The sequence below is a fragment of the Centropristis striata genome, chromosome 8 (genome assembly GCF_030273125.1).
Source record: "Centropristis striata isolate RG_2023a ecotype Rhode Island chromosome 8, C.striata_1.0, whole genome shotgun sequence".
In the NCBI taxonomy this organism is placed as follows: domain Eukaryota; kingdom Metazoa; phylum Chordata; class Actinopteri; order Perciformes; family Serranidae; genus Centropristis; species Centropristis striata.
The window spans coordinates 12,757,976-12,774,581 of NC_081524.1; the positions used below are offsets into that span (position 1 = coordinate 12,757,976).

The following is a 16,606-nucleotide window of genomic DNA, read 5'->3' on the forward strand; positions in this document are numbered from 1 at the left end:
ATGAAGGTTCTGCTGCACAAATCTGTTATTTTTTTGTATTATTTAAAAAAAAAATTCCTCAATGCCTTTTTAAAATTAAAATAAGGCAATTAATAATGGCTACTTCTACTTATTTGGACCCTGAAGAGTTACTTAAACGTAACTCTGAAAAGTTTATAGGGGAAACTGCTCTTTGAGCTGAGTTGCTGATGTATCATAGATATCTCAAATGTGACAAGGGACTTAAATCAGACAGGACTTTTTGTAGTTTAATCTTAAACGGTTCAATTTATATATATATATATATATATATATATATATGTATATATATATATATGTGTATATATATATATATATGTATATATATATATATATATATATATATATATATATATATATATATATATATATATATATATATAATTTAAACTGTGAGATTTCCATGTGTTTTTTTTAGGTTAAAAGCAGCTCTTGTTGCTTTTTAAATGTTGCTCTGTGGATATTAAAATCCTCCAGCAAGAGAAGCCCACAGCCTGTACTCAGAAACTGTGCCTTTAAAAGTGCTATCAGGACTTCTGTAAGGTGGTGATGTCAAAACACTGTAAAGCTATCTAGATATTAGGCTTAACTCATGACCATAGCTGCTAGATACATTTATTGGACTAAAAACTTTATTGCCCTCTTAAATGTAGTGAAGTAGAAGGGCAGTGGTTAGTAGTGCTCAAGTAGCCTACTGCACTCTAATACAATCATTAGGTACAATATTTATGTAATTTTTTTTTAAGTGGCATGTATTTAAGCAAAGTGACATATTATAGCCTAAGTGTACTACATATATCAATGAAATTGCATTACAGCAATATTAGTCTATAAAGGCAGTCTTAATCCATTATATTACTTATACAGTAATTAGTCCCTGTAAGCTAGCTGCTAGATACATTTATTGGACTAAAAAGTTTATTGCCCTCTTAAATGTAAATGTAAAGTAGAAGGGCCAGTGTAGTACTCAAATACTGTACTTAAGTACAATCTTTAGGTATTTTTCTAAAAGTGGCATGTATTAAGCAAAGTAACATATTATAGCCTAAGTGTACTACATATATCAATGAAATTGCATTACAGCAATATTAGTCTTTATCCATTATATCAATTATACAGTAATTAGTCCCTGTAAGTAGGGCAAAGTTGGAGTCACATACAGGGAGCCCACTTCAGACACATTGGAAGTCTATAAGAGTATAATTTTCTTCCACAGAAATATCATCATTCCAGACAATGTCCCGGTGTTTTTACCGCACACATCATTACATTTCTGCTGTGATTATGAAGCCTCTGCTCATTGTTTCTTTTATTACTGTTATTATTAATAAATCAAGCAAGCCGTGAAGCCCGGACAGATAAGTTAGGGAGTATGGGGGGCCGGGCTGGAGGTGGTAATTGCTGGTGTAACAGTGTGTGCTACCCCGCGGTGGCCTCGTAAGCGACCCGCTTTATTAGATCGGCCGGTATCGATCCTCGCTGCGCGGCGTTGACTAATCTCCAGGCGGGGAGAGAGAGAGCGCGGATCGATGAGCCTGGATTCAATCATGTCTGGAAACAGAGAAGGTAATTTATTGTAATCACGTGTGCTAAATGGAAAAAAGTGAGAACAACGCGCCCGTGAGGTGCTCAAAGAGAACTGCAGCATCAGAGAGCAGGTTTCCCAGTTAAATAAGCTGCAGTCTGCAAATATGGATATTCAGCGAGACACAGATGAGTCAATATGAGGTTGACCTTCAGTCAGTCTGTCCAGGCTGCTGCACAGAGTCTCTGAAAGCTGAATTTTCTCACCTTGACGGAAAACCTTTTCACATTATTCACTAATACATTTTGATAGAGGCTGTCTTTTTGTTTTTATTGGATGTAGAAATAAGACAAATGGATTCATGAATAAAATAAATCAGCAGCAATATTGAAAGCTCTGCATGCTGCCATCTGTATGTGAGCCTCTGCTTAAAATAGTAACATGACAATGGGAAAAGATGACACAGATTGATGTTTTATTCAACAGCACAGAGAGCCATTACTTTGGGCTGAAACTCACATGTATAAACAAATAGCACTCACACACGCCGACTTCCTTTACGTCTCATTCTGCCGAGAATCCACAAATGATCACATGGAGAGGATTATTAGTTTTGAGTTATGTGCAGGGGTGGACCTGAGTTCTACAAAAGAAAGAAATTGCTCCATCAGCAACAGGTGACACGGTGAGAAGTGATTCTACATCAGGCACGAGAGTTTCGCTCCTCTTCTTCGTTCTCCAGGAGGTGGGCCGCCTTGTACCTGGTCACCCCCCTCCCATCTACCATCTGCAGGGAAGCGTTACGATGCGTGTTGTCCATGCTGCCCAGTGAGGTGTACCTGCAGGTCAACACAGACGTTCAAAAGCAAGAATTCTGCCCTTCAGCCGTGATGTTGTGAATAATGGAGGATACAGAAAGCAGTGGCGGTTCTAGACCAGTTTTACTGTGGGGGCCAAGGAGGGGCCAGTGTTTCATCAGAGGGGCACATTTAAAAAATGGCAGAGATGATATTCAAGCATTCAAAACCTTTATTTTAGCTTTATTTATTTAAAAATCTAATTTAAGCTTATTTGGAAGATATAAATTCACTGATTGAAACAATTGTTTTTGTACAACAATGACATTTCTCATTTGTATGCACAATTACTTTTTTTAAAAAGTGTAGTCCAGTGAGAATGATCTTTATATATATATATATATATATATATATATATATATATATATAATACACAAGGTTTTATTGCACAATGAAATTATTATACATTGTACACATTCTGGGTTCTAGGTAAATAATTGTTCTGTTGTTCATTGTTATAAATTGATCATTCTATTATTAATTTGACACAGGGGCCACAGCAGGGGCCAAGAGCTTCTTCACAGGGGCAGTGGCCCCTGTCAGCCCCTGTGTAGAACCGCCACTGACAGAAAGTGTTCAGGATTGAATGTATTCTTACCCTTTATCATAGAGAATACAGTACGGCACGTATAACGTCCTCAAGAACGACCAGATGTCATGATACGTCCAGTCCTGCGGAGTGTTGGAAGACAAATGTAATTGGTTTGTGGTCGATTCATGATTAGTGAGGGGATCTAATCCTCTGTGGTCCCCTTTGTGATGAAGGGTACATAAATGACCGTAGAATTAGGTCAGATGGCGTGCTTCTGCTGTATTCATCACATGTATCGTTGCGGCTGTCAGAGTAAGATCGTTAACAGCCATTCTAAAAGTATTTGCCGTTTATGAATGCATTAGCAAATCTAAAATAAAACAGAGCTTATCTTCTTCAGTCAGCCTGAGCAGATGAAAGAACAGAAACATTAGAGGATGCCGTCGACAAAAGATGGACCCGTAAATGTCATTAAAACCTGCACAATGTAATTCACTCCAACACAACAGATGTGCAGTAATTTCTGTAATGTGAAGCTTTAATGTTGATATTTGTTGATGATGTCACATGGGTGTTGACTCGCATCACCGGTTTGTTTTTGTTGTTATATTCGATATCATTATATCATACAGGAATGACCAGGTATTTGTGTGCGTGTAAAGGGGGCAAAATATTCATAACATCATTTAAAGCCTCACAAATGCAGTATTACCACAGGGCTGTTGAATTGCATTAAACTGTGCAGGTGCTGTGATATTTTGTTCACACCCTGTAGATCTGCACTCTGAAACTTCAGTCAAGATGACAAATGACATTAAGTGTAACAAAGGGAAATTGCCTGGCTGGAGCAGTGAAAACAGATTTGTATTACCAGTCAAAAAGCAGTTTTGTCCTGCAGCACTATGTGCACTGTGGCTTTAAGAAGTGGGGATAGTGAAGGGCTGCTTGGTTTTTATTTTTATAATGAATGTCTGCAGGTGCTCTTAAGGAAAAAAAATCATGTGTAACTGTTACTTAACTTTAACTTGTGTTGTGGTTGCATTATTTTTTCCAAGTGGGTGCTGCCAGACTTCTTACATGATTGTGCTTTGTACCAAATATAGTAAAACTACAATAACAGAGAAACATAATGAACCATTAAATCTCATTTGTCATTTGTGTGTTTGTCTCACTAGTAAAGGGTTGACTCTCATGTAGTCTGGCCAGCCGGGGTCAGTGGGACACATGGCTGTGAGTGTGTGTGAGTAGGGGTCACTCCTCCTGGTCCCCATAAGGACAGCTTTCAGCTCTGGTCTCCTCTCCTGCACGTCGTTCAGCGCCTGCCGTATACTGCCCTCCACAGAGAACAGGTCCAAGTCATATCTGAGGGAGACACAGCAATAAATGATGAGTTTCTGAAGGCAAGTTTATTTGCATTTCAACAACAGGGCCATTCTTTAAGTGCTTTACACAATTGTACCTCATATTTCTGCATGATCAATGTATGTACCACTTTTTCTTTTCTTTTTATTATTCTTTTTATTTATTTTATTTTTTACGACTATTTCTCCTGATTAGTTCTTTGTTTCATGAGATTTGTTTGTTTCTTGAAATCCCTTTTTGTCTGACCTCATGATTGTAATGTTCCTTAATTATCAATAAAGATAAAAAAAAAAAAAGTGCTTTACACAAAACATTAAAAGCATTCAAAAGAGATATATATAAAATGACATTCAAATTTAAAAATGTAAGACTAAAATCAAATTCTCTACTCATATCCCTAAACGAGAGGAGTCTCTGAATCTATTCTGAAATGTAGAAAATATAAAAGATTAGAATATAACATTTTAAAATTGAAAGCGAGCTGATAAATTATATTTTTTAAAATATCAAATATCAAAGGAATAAAAGTTACAGTGCAGTAAAGGCAGTGGCAAACAGAAAAGTCTTCAGTCTTGATTTAAAAGAACTGCAACATACAGAGTTATGACACTTTTGTTGACAAGAGAGCCTTAAAGGTATAGTTCAGCCTTTTTGTGCAGTTGTACAACTGTATGACGTACTTATCATATTAGTCAGTGTATTACCTACAGTAGATTTAGGTAGAAGCTAGTACCACTCATGTAACCCCAACTATCCCTTTAATACACAGATATTTGGACTGGTAACAGCTGCTGACTTTTGTTAAGTAAAACTATAATTAAATATATAAATCTGCCAAAAACAAACAACCGATATGTGTCTATTACCTTTTTATTGTGTCTTGAAGAAATCTCTCCATTTCTGGGAATGGAGAGACGATACGGATATAAAGGGCTTTCACCTTGTCTTTTCCATCTGGATATCGCCTGAGAGTGGTGGAGGAGAGACATGGGACAACAACAAAAAAAAGGAGGTAATTACGAGAGGCACAGAAAAGATTAGATGTTTACTCTCACCACTATCTCCCGTATCTGTCCAACACAGGTCAAGAAAAGTCCAAACACTAGTCTCCCTTGTCCAAGATTTTTCTCAGTCTAGTTGCCGCAAAACTAATTTTCTTCTTCACTTACTTCTTACAGTGATGCCCCGCTGTGCAGAAGTGGTATCATTATGTTTTTCATTTGCCTCTCTTTCATCTCTTCTCTCTCAGGTCATTTGTTTTGTCCTGATTAAATCATCCCTGCCCCTAAATGTTCTAATTGTCTCACCCCGTCCTCTCCCCTCCTCCTACCGTTTCAGTGCAGCGTGGTAGAGATGGAGCAGCGCTGTGCAGTCTTTGCCTCCGTTGAAGCCGACGCAGACTTGCTCTGTCGAATACTGATCCAGTGCAGCTTCTATCGTTTTAAGTGCAGACGTAACTTTCTCCCCCAGAGGTGTGCCTGCAGGGAAGGAAATACACCGGGAGACGTGTTTTACAGCCGATGCAGTCAAACTTTGTTAGTTCTAATATAAATTATCCCTCATTCTTATTTCACATTTAGAGTAAAAAAATATCAGCTTGTCCATATCTTATTGATGCTATTCTCTGTTCAGTCTCATGTCAGTTATATTCCTTTTTATAACTCAAGATGATTTTACAGTGATAATTACTTTAATCGTTTTGCTTCCTTTATTGGTCCCAGTGCCTGTGTAAAGTATACGAGTTCTCTGCAATATTCACTTTATATTAAGTTGACTTAGTTTAACAACCACATTCCACCCTCCTCTGCCCTCTTTCTCCTTCTCACCGCTGTTGGACAGTCGGTACACCTCAGCAGGGGCGATGGACACCGGGTCAGTGACTAACGGAACCACGCTACCCTTGGGCAGTTGGTCGACCAGCTCCGCCCGGGCTTTCTCCACGTCCTCCTGGCCATCCGAGTCCAGGACCAGCCTGACTCTGTGATAGTTGCTCAGCCAGTCGGGGTAGGAACCGAGAGCCACCTTCCGGCCCCAGACAGCCTGCAGTCTGGTCAGCACGTGGGCGATATCTGTTTCATCTGCATCCACATACACCTGATGCAAAGATTTTTGGTTGTCAGAACACAGAATTCAAGTCAAGTCAAAGTTTATTTATGGAGCACATTTAAAAAACAACCTCAGTTGACCAAAGTGCTGTACAGTTATTAAAATAGAATACATCATACACAAATAGGTATAAATAAAAACAACGAAAAACAATAAAATACTAAAAACAATAAAACAATAAAATAAAATAGAATAAAATTGTAATAAAAGCTCAATCCAAAACAGAGTTAGAGATAAAAAAGACAAATAAAGGGTAAAAAAAAGTAAAAAAGAAAGCCAAGGATTCTTGCCTAGCTGGGACTGAACGCCAAGGAGAATAAATAGGTTTCAGGCGGGTTTGTAGATGATAGGTGTGTTCATGGTGTTACCTCACGGGTGTGAAAAGTGGTCCCCGAAGCAGCAAAGAGGTGCTCCACCCCAGTGAAAGCTCTCTCCATCAGAAGCGGGACCCCAGGAAAGATGTACACATTACGCACATTCACCTGGGAAACAAGGTGGACACGTTATAAAGTGAAAGGTTATATTACTAAACCTACAGATTCCATGATTCTGTGTTTGTTCCTGTCATCAGGTAGCCTGGCTAACACCAGACTATATCACAAATGAGATATAGTCTGGAGACCACCTATTCATTTCTCCGTAGAGGAGGCGTGGTTTACGATCATCCAGAGCCGTTTATTGGGCGCATAATCGTCTGTATGTAGCTCTTAGCCAATCGTATCAATTATACCAGACAGCGACCGGGGTCTCGCTAAACCCGGTTAGCTTAGTTACTCATGGGGCTAGTTGTTAGATTAGGCTTTTGCTGTTCCTGTTGGAAGCAAGACTAAAACATCCTTTTAGGTGGCGATAAAGGAGTGTAAAGCCAAATGTTGTTCTTCTTTTAAAATAAACTTTTGCTCTAAACTATCTAGAACACTGTCTACAGCTAGATCCAAAGAGAGCTTAGCGTCTGCTGCAGCCATGTTGGATCCGTAAGAAAACTACAAGCTTCCTTCTGTCGAATAGTAGGCATCATCGTCTTGCCGACCCTCCCCGTTCTGTGATTGGATACCAAAAGCAGAGCTAAGAATCACCCATGGACACTATGCTGCCTTGGTATACCCAGGCTAGTCATCAGGAGCATCCAGCAGTACTAAGATCTTCAAATTAACCTCAGTGTCCTCATTGTTACTACAGTTTTTTTGCCTGTCAAGCTTTTATTAGAGCCCGACTCATATGCACTGATGTGAAAACGTTATTTTACAGTTGTAACAATTGTCTTAGACAGAGTGCGGTAGTCTTCTTTGCATTTTTGATCGTCCCTCTCCTACCCTGTCTCTGAAATCGATGTGCAACCTTTTCCCTGTTTTCAATTTCAGATCTGCAACACAAACACTTGCAGCCTTATATTCCGTACACTGCTGTTTCTGTAAATGTTCAATATAATTTTGCCCATTGTGAAGCTGTCTTTCTCTCCCGCAGTCTCTGCTAAGCAGTAGATGTTGCAATCTGTCTTCTAAAATAACCCCAGAACAGCATTGAACAGACAGAACATTATGTGACTGTGAGAGTGAACATCTTGAGAGTTGTGTCAGCTAAACACGTTTTGTTTGCCCCCCCCCCCCACCAAAAAAAAAGCCTGCTGAAAAGGTAATACACACAGCACAGCAGATATTTGGGACGTTTTAACAAAAGGGTGCAGGCAGTCTGTCAGTAGGGTGGTGATCCTTTATAGCCTAGGATTTTTTGTCCTAATTTAGTGTTTAATGACAACATGGTCCAGCATTTAACCCATTGACGCCGGGAAAGCATTACCACATTTCTACCATTGAAACCGGGAGCGCTGTTGCGTCACTCTACCATTAAGGCCGGGACAGCGGATATGTCATTTTGTAGTATTTGTATTTTTTTCCACCTATTTTCGGTCTCTTGGCCAATGAAATGCATCAGAATCATGATCAGAATACATGCGGGAGTGTCGCAATGCATCATGGGACTTTTCCAGAACTTTTAAATCATGGAGGAAGACGACTATAGCGGAGGAGCTCAGCAGGAAGTGACGGAAGAGATCTGATGAAAACAGCACCGATCATTTTATTGCTGATCCGGACTTTGAACCCTCGGAACCAATCGACCGGCATTTATGGATGAGGAATATGTTTTTAGACGACATATTTTCACCGAAGAACAGACAGATTTGTGGCCATCTGGAGATAATAATAATATTATTAATAATATATTAATATTAATAATAATAATAGGCTAATTGATTGTGACGATGATAAAATAAATCATGACTGTTTATGTCTTATATTACTTTATGCGTCGTTGAGTACCCTGAAAAGTGCAATATATAAAATGTATTATTATTATTTATTATTATTATTATGATATTTTTTTAATTATTATTAGAGTGGGCTAATGAGAACTACGTCTTGTTCTTCCAGTGGTCATATCATGTTTGCATCTTGCTAATGGGCATGTATTAGTAATATGCATCGGATTTTTTTATTCAGTCAAATGTAACATTTGCTGAGTTTGTTGATTTTTTAAAAATTTGTATTGAAGGTTTGGACAAATAAACTCAACTTCTAATGAAAGCCACGGGTATAAGCTCTCAAATACTTTTTGAATTTAATTTTTATCTGCTACAGAGGCTGAAAAATCTATTATTTAGTAGGTGTTGAATTTCCAGAAAAACTTCAGGTTTTAGGGGGTCATTTGAAAATCGCCCATAGGTTTTCCAGGCATTTTTTTCCAGGCGCTTTAGGCCTTAATGGGTTAACAACTGCAGCTTGATGAAAGAATGAAGCTAATCCTGCCCTCACGCCTTCACTCACCAGTGGGTAACGCTGCAGCTGTCCGGTCTGAGGGTCAGTTCCATAGTTGAGGTTGGCTGAGCGTGGCAGCATGGCCAGCTTCATAGCAGCACTGTTCTTATCCGTCACCCCAAAGAATTCCTCTACCAGCTTGGTGAGCTCAGGGTTGGGGTACAGCTCCTCTCCGAAAGCCATGGCAACGCTTTCTAAGGTGACGTCATCATGGGTGGGGCCTATGCCCCCTGAGGTGATGAGGTGTGTATACTGAGAGGAGAGGAGGGCCACCTCTCTGGCAATGATCTCCTGCACGTCTGGTACGACTGTTATGCGCTGCACAGACACTCCAAGCCTCCTTAGTGCTCGTAACAAAAAAGCACTGTTTGTGTCCCGTGTGTGACCCTGAAAGACGAAGGACGAAAAAGAGACATTTAGTTCCAATCCAGTGTTTCCACCCTCACTTTGAACATTATATTCAAAGACTTAACACCAGGAAACTGGACCATATTACACCGGTCCTTAAATCACTACACTGGCTTCCTGTGAGTCAGAGGATAGATTTTAAAATCTTACTGCTGGTCTACAAAGCATTGAATGGTCTCGGACCAAATGACATGCTTGATCTGCTCCCTCTCTATGAAGCATCCAGACCCCTCAGGTCATCTGGAACTGGCTTGTTGCGTGTTCCAAAAACAAGAACTAAGCGGGGTGAGGCAGCTTTCAGTTATTCTGCTCCTCACCTGTGGAACAAACTACCTGTAGATCTGAGGTCAGCTCCTTTAAATCAGGACTAAAAACACTATTGTTTACTGCAGCGTACTCTTAACTTTAACACTTATCTGCTCTACTCTACACTGTAAAAAAAAATCTGTTTAATTTACGGTAAAATACCGGCAGCTGTGGTTGCCAGAACTTCACCGTAAGAAATACAGTGAGCGTATGTAAATGTAAATATCAGCAAAAAAACTGTAATTTATACTGAATAATCCCATTACTTTCAGGATAATTGTGTCATCATGGTATTTCTCCATTCATTTTACATGAAAATAATTTATTTTTACAGCACAACTGTGTGTTTTCTACAGTTTATGACAGTAGAATTTAAAGTTGTATGCTATTCTTTGATTTACAGTAATTAAAAGTATCTACTACGGTGATGTACAATGTTCAATTTTACGACCTATTTCTGATGCAATTTGACAGTGTTTTACTGTCATTTCTACAAACATTTTTTACAGTGTACTGCCCTTACTTTTTAACTACACAATGTTTGACTTGTGCTTTTTATTATTTTATCTCTTTTTTTTAATCCTGCTGTATCTTATTTTATCCTGTTTATATTTTTATTTCTATTTCCCTGTTTTAATTGACTGTTTTTACTGTTTTCAATTATGTCTTGCTGTTTTTAATGTGTATGTAAAGCACTTTGAATTACCTTGTGTTGAATTGTGCTATACAAATAAACTTGCCTTGCCTTGCCTTAACGATGGCTCCAAGGTCTCACTTGATGAAATTCAATGACTTTCACTGAGCATGTTTTGAGGCCGAGGCATGACATTGGCCAAAATCAAAGCCTTATGTTTAAATCATGATCATGTCAAGTCAAGAAATAGTGGTGAACTTGTCATTTTTAAACCAAGCACTGCTGCCACATCAAGTAACCATCACAGGGTTTTCCTGGGGGATATACAGCGTGGATCCCGGACTGCATAGCGGTCCAGAGAGTGGAGACACACTGATGTGTTAGGGTGTCATGTTAGAATGTATATATTAATAAAATTATACTTTCAAATGCACAGATTTATTAGAAAGAAAGTGAGGGATTATTACATGTTTCTCAAATCTGCAAACTTCCAAGGATTTCCAGTGGAATGCTGTCAGTCATAGAAATACAGCTGAAAAATTGACACTAAATCACCTTGAGTATCTCATCTCCAATGATGAGAATAGCTGCAGTGGGAGCATCCCCTTTGGCTGCAGAGGACGGACTGGAGTCCGGGTGGTTTGTAGACATGGCTGCTTTGGAGAGCTGAGCTGCCAATCTCGTCACACGCACCACCGTTCGACTCAGTTTGGGAAAAGCAAGGCTAGAAGACAAAGAAAAATGCTCAGCACAGTGTTCATAAAGCATTTGAACTTTATGCATGTATGCTCTTTTTGCTCCCTGACCAAAGGCACAAATCTCCCCGGTTTCTTCTAAAGATAATTTGGAATCTTACGTCAACATGAAGAATCCATATGCCGTATCCCAAAATGTTTCATAACAGTTCAGCCTTCTGCTCCTTCATAACTTGTCTTCTACCACGAAGTATCTTAATAGGAAAGATACATATGAAGGCGCAAATTAGGAAGAAAGAAAAAAACAACAAAGGGGAAAGAAGTGTGAGCATTGTTTTTGCATTTTAGCAGCACTAACAGTGCACCGACTAATAATATCTTTTTAAGAGTTGTTTATTGACATAGAAATGATGAGTTGGATTTGAGGTATTGCACATGTACTGGGCACTCATGTTGTCACTATTCTCATTTTCCTAAAATGAATAATAAAAATGTGTGTGTGTATATATATAATAAAGGCATTTTGACATAATTTGCCTTAAACAAATATTGCACCACCTGTTATTTGGATGGTGCACAAGTCCTTATTGCAATTTCGATTAGAAAAAACAACAAAAAGAACTGATACATGATACTAAAATATGCTTATAGGGGTGAAGACAAAATTCATGTTAGTTATGGATAGGGCTGGGCGATATATCGATATAAAAAATATATCGATATTTTTAAATGTGATATGGAATTAGACCATATCGCATATATCGATATAGTTCAATTTTTTCTTTCATATATAAATACTGCCCTTACTAGGGTTTATCATAGTTATTTTGTAATGTTCGTTCTTCTTTTCTCATAAAAAAGATATTTATTTCAGAAAAAAGATTGGCCCATATTATTTCATAGGCTTTTTTTATTTAAGATATTTTTTTATTTAAATGTGCACTTAATGGATCTTTGATTTTTTTTTAAAAGGTACTCCTGTTGTTATACAGTATTTATGTTCACTTAAATAAACGGCTTCAATAAAACCACTTGTGATATGTTATATTTGGCTTTGACTGAACATTTGCTCTAACTTTGCGCTAAAAAATATTGGGATCTACATCGTATATCAATATTCAGCCTAAATATATTGGGATATGACTTTTTGTCCATATCGCCCAGCCCTAATATATATATATATATATATATTGTATATATATTATATATATATATATATATATATATGAAAGGTGTAATTTTTTTTAAATGATCTGTACCAAAAAATAATGGCATTTTGACATAATTTGCTTAAGACAAAAATAACTGATGCATGATAATAAAATATGCTAATAGGGATGAAGACAAAATTCCTGTTATTCATGGAAATGCAGTGAAGAGGACAAGATAATAACGATCTGAGAAGAGGTGGATTAAGGTTCAAAGGTTTACGGGACAGCTGCCAGTTGCGTTCAGCGGTCAAGTGGGGTAACGTTAACTAAGAGACTGCGTTACATCAAAGCTACAACCCATACCCGTAGTTACATTATATATTACATTATATAGTATGTTTAGCCTTAATGTTGTTTGTATTGTATAGAATGGACTGAGTAACGGGAGCATGCTACTTCATTGACTTAAAGGCACATACTACTGTGTTACACTGTCATTCAACATGCACATTCGTAAAAACTATGGCTTAATATCATTCAAAGCGACATGTTCTCAAATTAAAAAAAATGAGCTGACTATAAATGTGTCAAGTCTCCATGCTGGTTAAGTTACTTAACTCATTGTTGGGCGCACTAGCAGCAAGCAAGTACTAGCATTAGAGTACACTTTAATAGTAGCTTGTGTTTTGTCCATATTGACAATTTCTCTCCACCACCACATACTGCGAATAATCACAATACATCCAACATTCTATAATATCGAGACAAACTCATTAAATAAAAAGGAAACTTACTCCTTAGCTGCATTTGACCTCGTTACATATGCATCCAACCAACCGTGTGAGGCTTGATGTCACTCACAACGCATGCCGTTAGCCGTCCAATCACAAACAAGAAAGGGGTTCTAGAACGGTCCGAGATCCAATCAGGTTCACGGATGTTTATTCTAAGGTCCAGCCTTTTTATATAAACACGGAAGTTCCTGACAGATGGTCCTGCTGCGCTAGAATCAGTAAAAGACGATGAGGAGCGGTATAAATCGTTTGGCTGAAATAAGTTACATGCGTATTAGCTACACGAACGGTACAATGATCCGTTTACCTGTGAGTTGGCGTTTTACTCCATCTTCACTCAGATAGCATAATGCTAACACCTTCTAAGACGTCTCCGACTTCTTCGTCTGTTCAAATCAAGCAGATTACTGTAACTCGTCTGCCTCTGCTGGCAGGAGGAGGATTGACAACAATACACCACAGCTGAGACTGTATGCTGCTGTTGGGTTTTTTGTCTATAGGTGGCGCAGGTTGGCATGTCTCGAACAGCGAGAGGGGCTCCGAGGCTCTGCACATTGAAACCAAGTGGAAGAGTGAATTGCTTTATTGGCTTGGGAATGCATTGGTGGGCTTGTGCATGAATGCCAACTCACACACATAGTACCCCCACAGTCCATTTTAACAATCATATCATAATTATCTGTCTGGTCATTGAAGTATCATGTAATATGATATTTCCTCTGTGTTTTAAATGCATTGCAGATGGCAGGAAATGAAGAAAACTAAAGAAAAGTTGGGGAAAGTAATAAGTCAAAAATAATTAGATAATTGGTAATAATTAGGATAATATCCTGATATAAGTTCTAAATTGGTTGATATGATAACATGTCGATTCTTATTGTATATCACATAGTCTATTTCATAGTTGTGACTCTAAAAGTCTGAATTTCGTCTGACTGAGGATACTGTGAGTATTTTATTTTTGTTGTTTTTATAACATGTCCTGGCTTCCATAATGTAGAGATAGGTATATTTCATGGATACTTTATTTTGAAAAGCAAAAGCACAGGTCTGACTGTGGCACTGTTCTATTCTAGTGTCTTGTAAGCCATAATATATCAGCAGTTACACAGAAGTTGTTGGAGTAAAGTTAAAAGCTCAAGGACATTTTATCTCTTGTTGATATTTTTTGTTTTATGGCATGGCTTACACAAAGGGGTTAATCTCTTCCCACCATCAAACTATTCTTAGTTACTTTAAAAATATATGGAGCTTATGCGAAAGCCAGTGTCTTTAGGCAGTGATATCCATCAAAACTGTGCCGATGGCAATGACGGGACCGAGGGAAATAGTGAATGTCACAAGCAACATAGAATGAAGGACACGCACTATGAATGTTGCAATTTTTTGTGGACATCTATTTTATTATTCACTGTTTCCACCATAGACTGTAGGTTTTCACCCCATTTATATCAGCAAGGGTAGGCTAAATTACTGAAACACTTCTCTGTATAATGCTAAGGCCTTTCAGCTCACCAGCACTGCAAACTACATCCTACCAAAGTACCATCTTGGACAGTGCTGGAAAGTAACTAAGTACATTTACTTCAAGTACTGTACTTAAGTACAGTTTTGATTTACTTACTTTACTTGAGTATTTCCGTTTTATGTAACATTTTACTTCTACTCCACTACATTTTTAGGGAAATATTTTACATTTACTTCACTACATTTAGCTGCCAGCTTTAGTTACTTTTTTTTTAGGTTGAGATTTAACATAAAATATATGATAAATTTAGAATGGTTAGACTTTTAAAAAAAAAATTAAATCTTATAACAATATATTAAGTTTATAAATGAGCCCTGTCTTTACAAAACACTGCTTACATAAAAGCATTTAAAAAATAATGTAATAATATATTTAGAATATATAAAACAGTCTGAGTGGGTCCATTCTGCATAACAAGTACTTTTACGTTTGATACTTTAAGTACATTTTGACTCTGGTTCTTGTGTACTTTTACTTAATTTAGTTTTAAATACAGGACTTTTACTTGTGGAGTATTTCCACAGTGTTGTACAATACTTTTACTTAAGTAATGGATCTAAATACTTTTCCACCACTGATCTTGGATGCCCCCCATGGTTAGCAAAACAAAATAAGATAAGATTCCCCTATTTATTCCACAATGGTGAAATGCAACCTTCGGCACAACAAGGGAGCAGAGGGGGTGCTAGGTGCCTTGCTCAAGGGTACTTCAGTCCTTTACCTGTCAGTCCTGGGATTTGAACCTGTGACCCACCAGTTACAAGGCCAATTCCTAACCTCTAGACTGCCCACTGAAGTCAGTATGGGATTTTTTTCACCCCTGCCCCAACAGCCTGAGACCACCACTGCCCCAGAATGATCACACAGTTGAATTGACACATCTTTAATAAAACATATAAAAAATGTATTCAGTGGCGGTTCTACACAGGGGCCTCCAGGGGCCACTGCCCCTGTGAAGAAGCTCTTGGCCCCTGTTGTGGCCCTTGTGTCAAATTAATAATAAAATGATCTTAATTTATAAAGATGAACTACGGAACAATTCTTACCTATTTTTTGTTCAAACAAAAATGTACACAAAAGGAACCCAGAATGTGTACATTAAATAGTTTAATTGTGTAAATAAAAAAAGATAATTCTCACTGTACTGCACTTTCAAAATAAAAACTTATTGTGCACAAAAATAAGAAATGTTATTATATGTTATTGTTGGTAAGTGTCATTGTTTCAATCAATGCTTGTGTGTCTTCCAAATATATTTAAAGGAGATTTTTAAATAAGCTAAAAGGTTTTGAATGCTTAAATATCATCTTTGCCGTTTTTTAATGTGCCCCTCTGATTAAACACTGGCCCCTCCTTGGCCCCTTCAGTGAAATTGGTCTAGAACCACCACTGAATGTATTGCCTTACTGCTGCATCCTATCATACTACATTAGTTTAGCTTGGTGTACCTAATAGACTTGCAATATTTATAAGTGAACATTTCTATAATAACAATAAATTAATATCTACCTCATACACGCAGGGCTTGCATAGGAGATTAAACACACAACTGATATTAAGGTTATTGTAATACAGTGATTTTTCTTGTACTCTTGTGGTAACTGAAGGACGAAAACGAAACTTCCTTTATGCACATGTGGTATTTATTCGAGGTAACTTACGTGTTAATGCTTTTGGCTCCCGAGCTGGGCTTTCTACTTTTGCGCAATGTGCTCTGAACGGGCCAGGTGCAAAACAGGGCCAAGCATGCACGCGCACGCACGCACACCCACACACATACACACAGGATCCGCGGCCAGATGACGTTGCCATTTGTTCGCGGAAGTGGCTTCTGTCGTGACCGTGGAGGGGGGAGGCAGGGGGAGGAGGAAGGGAAG

At 38.1% G+C, this 16,606-nt stretch overlaps 1 protein-coding gene across 3 annotated transcripts; it reads right to left on the bottom strand.

Annotated features, from left to right (window-relative positions):
• Positions 1 to 1,996: 1,996 nt before the first annotated feature.
• On the bottom strand, positions 1,997 to 13,597 carry flad1 (flavin adenine dinucleotide synthetase 1). Of its 3 annotated transcripts, XM_059340240.1 has the most exons (12): positions 13,509 to 13,597; positions 13,202 to 13,410; positions 11,418 to 11,510; positions 11,117 to 11,285; positions 9,223 to 9,600; positions 6,769 to 6,882; positions 6,121 to 6,388; positions 5,625 to 5,772; positions 5,161 to 5,259; positions 4,105 to 4,294; positions 2,999 to 3,072; positions 1,997 to 2,382 (listed from the first exon to the last, which is right to left on the bottom strand). In XM_059340240.1, exons 3-12 carry the CDS (start codon positions 11,423 to 11,425, stop codon positions 2,247 to 2,249), a joined length of 1,584 nt encoding a protein of 527 aa, XP_059196223.1. In that variant the 5' UTR covers positions 11,426 to 11,510; positions 13,202 to 13,410; positions 13,509 to 13,597; the 3' UTR covers positions 1,997 to 2,246. The 3 variants fall into 3 exon arrangements, with proteins under 3 accessions (XP_059196223.1, XP_059196225.1, XP_059196224.1); XM_059340242.1 differs by lacking the exon at positions 11,418 to 11,510; XM_059340241.1 differs by lacking the exon at positions 13,202 to 13,410 and having other exon boundaries at positions 13,509 to 13,585.
• Positions 13,598 to 16,606: the final 3,009 nt, after the last annotated feature.

What these genes read in the sequence shown, in the direction of transcription:
- flad1 (XM_059340240.1), bottom strand. An exon ending in TACCACGCTGCACTGAAACG is followed by an intron (nt 5,260 to 5,624) that starts GTAGGAGGAGGG and finishes CACCACTCTCAG; the next exon opens with GCGATATCCAGATGGAAAAG. An exon ending in CTTCAAGACACAATAAAAAG is followed by an intron (nt 4,295 to 5,160) that starts GTAATAGACACA and finishes TGTCTCCCTCAG; the next exon opens with ATATGACTTGGACCTGTTCT.